This window comes from Anomaloglossus baeobatrachus, chromosome 2 (genome assembly GCF_048569485.1).
Source record: "Anomaloglossus baeobatrachus isolate aAnoBae1 chromosome 2, aAnoBae1.hap1, whole genome shotgun sequence".
Classification (NCBI taxonomy): Eukaryota; Metazoa; Chordata; class Amphibia; order Anura; family Aromobatidae; genus Anomaloglossus; species Anomaloglossus baeobatrachus.
In genome coordinates, this window is record NC_134354.1 from 504039933 (window position 1) to 504045932 (window position 6000).

Sequence of the window (6000 nt, forward strand, 5' to 3'; positions counted from 1 at the left end):
GCTATACTCATAACGAGTACTGTCTAATACTCGCGTATTTGTTCCAAATAACATGTGCAATGCAAGTCAATGGGGAATACTCGCAATGTAACAAGTAACCCGAATGCCGTACTATTCGTGTGAGTAGTGAATAGTGTGGAATTCGGGTTATTCCTTACATTACGATTTTTTTCCCCATTGACTTCCATTGCACATGCTATTCAGAATGAACACGCGAGTATCAGACAGTACTCTTTAGGCCTAAGACACACGGCATGAAAATTGGAGCAAGTGGAATGCGATAAAATATCACATTCCACTCGGACTAATATTAGCCTATGTGCCAGCACCCATGAGCGATTATTTTCTCAGCCCTAATCGGACCGAGATAACAATCGCAGCATGCTGCGACTGTAATGCGTTCCTAGTTTCTCTCGAACCCACTCAAGTCTATGGGGTGAGAGAAAGATCGCACTGCACTCGCAGTACACCAGTGTCCACGAGTGCAGGGCGAGAATGGCAATAGTCAACAACGGAGAAGAGAGGGAGATCACTCAGTCGCAGTGACACTCGCATGACACTCGGCTCCCGCTGTGCTGCCAGCGTGAGCCGAGTGTCATGCGAAGATCACATTAGTCCCTGTGTGGCCCTGGCATTAAAAGTATAGTGAGTACAAATAGGTAGGTACTTTGGAGACACAACCTTACTGCACTTTATTTTTTTTTTTTTGCTTTACACAATTATTGAGTTTTCCCGTACTTTTTATTTAGCAGTATTTATTTCCTAGCCTATATCCAATATTATACTTTTTTTTTTATTTGAACTCTCTTTTACCCTGGTCTTCGATCGCTGAAAACTGGCTATATTACAAAGTAGCTAGAATGTATATTTATTTTTGTCTTCTGTGACATATTGTTACAATAAAATCTCGAATGGTCTGCACATACTAAACATTTAAAGTGCTTACTCGCATCCAGGATTGTATGAGCTGTGTTTGCAGAACAGCCACAGGAATCTGCCTTCACATAACTGCTTTTAGGACGTTATTCCACAGCATACCAAATGGGAAAACAACTAGCACAAAACATCACTCGAAAGGATTCAATTACTGTATGAGAACTTGAACAGAATCCAGCTCCCAAATATGTGAACGTTCTCAGTGCTACCACATGAGGAGCTTTGGTTAAGTAAGAAAGAAAATACACTGTGGTAACCATAGTAAGGACAGTGCTGGGTTTGGTATGTCCCTAGCTGTTTAATTCCATTTTCATCATCAGATTAACCACAATCATTCTTTTTTGGGGGAAAGTTACACAGGGCACATTTTCTTTAGTGCTGCCATTTTTTCTCATATCATTAGGATACAATGGGGCTGAGAGGGGGCACGAAAACCCCACAACTGCCTCTTTATGCACCTTTAGAAAGCCACAGATGTCAGACATAAAAGGACTGTTCGGGCATAATTATTCATTTACTCAAGAAAAAATTGGTTAGTCTAATGACCTTGAAATGTCCAAAATATTCCTTAGCCCAAAAAAAAACCTCCTTGTGCAAACTTTCACCAAAGTGAAGACGAATATATAGGGGTGAGGAACAATCACATCTGTTTCTTATGAAGTGTGTGAAAAAAGAAGCACTTTCATATTGTCTAGCAATTCCTTTGTTTGCCAGCACAAAAAAAGCAGACAGCTGACATGAATTGAGCCTTTAGAAATAGCATGAGGCACCTTGTATTCTCCACAACAAGCTTTGTCATGGCCTCTCAACTTATTCACATAGAGTCTTACACAATCCCTCAAACACGCCTGCGAAAAAAAATAATGCAGCTGCTATCAAATGCAAATACTTCTTTTTAAGTCCTTTCCCATCTGAAGTAAAGAGAAAATGTGTCTGGAGACCCTGGATATTATAACAGAAAGTCAATGAAGTGGGACAATAGATGACACTTAATGGGGAGGATTGTCTGCACTTAGAATCCATAATCAACAAAATGTTGTAGCAGAGATTTCCAATTGCACCGAGAACAAAACTTAAAATAATACACGAAGAATGAGCCAAGTAATAGGCAACTTTCACACATCAGTTTTTTTCCATCAGGCACAATCCGGAAAAAAACGGATAAAACAGATCCGGCGCCGGATCCGTTTTATCCCCATTGATTTGTATTAGCGCTGGATTATGCCTGATGGCCTTGCGTTGCATCCGGCTTTTGCCGGATCCGTCGTAATTGGCTAAAGCGGCGGCCGGATGGAATGTCTCTTGTAACGTTTTTTGTCTCTGACAAAAAAACGCATTGCATCGGCTCCGGCGCGATACAGTGTGATTTACAATGGAAGCCTATGGACGCCGAAGCGGCAAAAAACGGATCCGTTTTTGTAAACTGAGCATGCTCCAATTTATTGAAAGAAAAACGGATCCAGTAAAAAAAATGGACGAAACGGATGCAAAAACGGATGCGCCGGATTCGTTTTTTGACAGATCAGGTATACCGTAACTATAAAAATAAAAGGATCAGACGCATCCGTTTTTGCATATTCTGCGCCGCGTCCGTTGCATCAGGCACACGCCGGATTGTGCCTGATGCCGAAAAACTGATGTGTGAAAGTAGCCTAACAAATATGGGGTAAAAAAACAACATAAATATACACATAAAATATATATAAATATACAACATAAATAACAAAATATGTAAATATTTCAATGACTGCGCATGAGTAACTTGGATAAGAAGACATTATTAATTCTGCGTTTTGCTGAGCGTAATAACCATAATGTATATTATGAGTCTTCTATAAAAACTAATGATGCAGGAGCAGATGCAGAAGGAGCCATTGCCAATGTATAGAGTACAGATAACCCTCTGAGTGAATGAGATGGATAAATCCAGCACTAATGGCAGCCTGGTTACACTCCGGAGTCATCCATAATGAATGTATTTGCTTTACTAGAAGAAAAGAAGCACTTTTGTTATTTTATTGTAACCATCACCTTCCTCATACCATGTAATGAAGGCTTACGCTGCATTCTGGCTAGGTCTGCCTCTGGATTGTAATTGACTAGGAGACCTGCTGTATCTGATGATTCATCTCCTCTAAATAAGACTTTTTATGGATAGATCAGGGCAATAATATAGTTAATACGATCACTTGGAGTAAACAGAACAGTGTGGCACAATGTAACTGCAGTTTATCAATAGATTCCAGGAAGTGATATTTATCATTGTGACAGGAAATAAACAATTCCATGTTATAGGATAAACAAAGAAGATTTCAGCCTAGCACTAGGATGTGAGCACCACACCAGATCTACATAAATGGCTCTATACAGCAGGATGCGATACTGTGGCAATCCTGCTAATTGAATGCTGTGGGGAGGGTATAGGATACTTTTCTCACCCTCAAAACTTCTATTCAGTTAGAACTAGTGAGTGTCAGGTCAGTATTGATGTGTTGTGATAATAGACACCCTGAAAATGATGGATCAGAAGAGCCATAATAATTCAGTGGACAAAGGGCAGTGCCTGTCACCACCTGCACACACTTCACATATGAAGTTAGGCTCAGTCTGGAACTTTCTGCACACCATACATTGCATCCTTATCTAACACACAGAGCTCCTATAACATGGATGTCTGCCCAGCCTGGTGTGGGTGCAGAAGAGCAGGGGAAAGTGTAGCAAGTGTCAGGGCAGTGGATCTGGCTGGTGTGTAGGTTCCTATAACATGGATGTCTGCCCAGCCTGGTGTGGGTGCAGAGGAGCAGGGGAAAGTGTAGCAAGTGTCAGGGCAGTGGATCTGGGCTGATGTGTAGGTTCCTATAACATGGATGTCTGCCCAGCCTGGTGTGGGTGCAGAAGAGCAGGGGAAAGTGTAGTAAGTGTCAGGGCAGTGGATCTGGGCTGATGTGTAGGTTCCTATAACATGGATGTCTGCCCAGCCTGGTGTGGGTGCAGAAGAGCAGGGGAAAGTGTAGTGTCAGGGCAGTGGATCTGGCTGGTGTGTAGGTTCCTATAACATGGATGTCTGCCCAGCCTGGTGTGGGTGCAGAGGAGCAGGGGAAAGTGTAGTAAGTGTCAGGGCAGTGGATCTGGGCTGATGTGTAGGTTCCTATAACATGGATGTCTGCCCAGCCTGGTGTGGGTGCAGAGGAGCAGGGGAAAGTGTAGTAAGTGTCAGGGCAGTGGATCAGGGCTGGTGTGTAGGTTCCTATAACATGGATGTCTGCCCAGCCTGGTGTGGGTGCAGAAGAGCAGGGGAAAGTGTAGTAAGTGTCAGGGCAGTGGATCTGGGCTGATGTGTAGGTTCCTATAACATGGATGTCTGCCCAGCCTGGTGTGGGTGCAGAAGAGCAGGGGAAAGTGTAGCAAGTGTCAGGGCAGTGGATCTGGGCTGGTGTGTAGGTTCCTATAACATGTATGTCTGCCCAGCCTGGTGTAGGTGCAGAAGAGCAGGGGAAAGTGTAGCAAGTGTCAGGGCAGTGGATCTGGGCTGATGTGTAGGTTCCTATAACATGTATGTCTGCCCAGCCTGGTGTAGGTGCAGAAGAGCAGGGGAAAGTGTAGCAAGTGTCAGGGCAGTGGATCTGGGCTGGTGTGTAGGTTCCTATAACATGGATGTCTGCCCAGCCTGGTGTGGGTGCAGAAGAGCAGGGGAAAGTGTAGTAAGTGTCAGGGCAGTGGATCAGGGCTGGTGTGTAGGTTCCTATAACATGGATGTCTGCCAAGCCTGGTGTGTGGGTGCAGAAGAGCAGGGGAAAGTGTAGCAAGTGTCAGGGCAGTGGATCTGGGCTGGTGTGTAGGTGGCTGGAGAAGTAGCTCACCGCTCTGCAGGGTGGAATCACACTTCCAGTCGTTGCCTAGTTTCTTACAAGACTCCCATAGGGACAGGTAGTACTGGTTGTCCGCCGTCACCCAGGCTGGGCTCAGAACGGCTCCGATGTCCAGACACAGGGCCAGGAAGATGCACACAAGTCCCACCAGCTTCAGAGGAGTGAGCACCGAGGAGCGGACCTCCTCCATCCCGCTGGCAGAAGAAGCCATGACCCCCAGCCAGGACCAGCAGAAAGGGAATACAGGAGGGAAGGATGCAGTGCAGGAGAAGGTGGCACTGTACACTGTGTCTGATGCCAGCGAAGTGACAAAGTGAGTGCAGGCTGTGGGCAGGAGCTCAGGTGGAGCAGGCTTGTTTGATGCCTTCTGTAGGAGCTAGAGCTGCTCTCTGCCTCCTTCTTCTGCGTCTCCCACTTGTTTCCCTTGACTCAGATGCTGCTGGCTGCTCCTTGCTCCAGGACAGAAGAGAACTGTTACCCAGTGACCTCCGTCTTTGCATAACTCCCTCCCTCCTTCCTCTCCTTTCTTTGCCTTTCTTCTTCTCCGCTTTCTCTCCTTCTCCTCCTGCTGGCTGCAAAGAGGGCACCGGCCAAAGTGCTGACGTCACTGTGTGCTCCAGAGGAGGGACAGGCAGGGGAGCATGGTGACAATGAGAGGCATGTAGAGGCTGGAGAACAGCAGGCAGATGGGCTCTAATGTGCCTTAGCTCTGTAGCTTCTGCTGGATGAGGACTGCTGCCTTCCTGTAGCCTCTCACTGCTTTGATTGGAGTAGAATTTTAAGTTTAGACATTTTATTCTGATGCTTCCATCTGTTGTTTGACAAGAAGGAATTTATTGTCCATTTATAAAAACTTTCACTCATAGTATCTAGAGCAGATATGGAGTTGAAAATGATAAATGCACATTGTGCCGTATTTCTAAGCATGACACAATTTTTGTATAGTTTACTAGTGATGAATAGTTTATTAGTGATGAGCAAGCCCTAAAATTCTTCAGTGCTCAATAGTCAAATCGAGCAGGTCGGACGCTCGGACAGGCTCAAATTGAGTAACGAGTATAATGAAAGTTAATGGGAAACAAGCATTTTTCCGGAAGACTCTATCAGGAGGGCTGTGGGGCAGGAAAAATTGCTGAAATTGATGGAAATGTAGCAACCAGGGATATGGGGTACTCGGTTTCAAGCAGAGTCTCTA

At 45.0% G+C, this 6000-nt stretch overlaps 1 protein-coding gene across 1 annotated transcript in view; it reads right to left on the minus strand.

The window, feature by feature from the left end:
- Positions 1 to 5414, minus strand: part of TMEM47 (transmembrane protein 47) — a 238507-nt gene extending 233093 nt beyond the window's left edge. Inside the window, exon 1 of the mRNA XM_075336510.1 lies at positions 4797 to 5414. Coding sequence (XP_075192625.1) covers positions 4797 to 5016 — 220 coding nt within the window. The 5' untranslated portion in view covers positions 5017 to 5414. The remainder of the gene's footprint in view (positions 1 to 4796) is intronic.
- Positions 5415 to 6000: the final 586 nt, after the last annotated feature.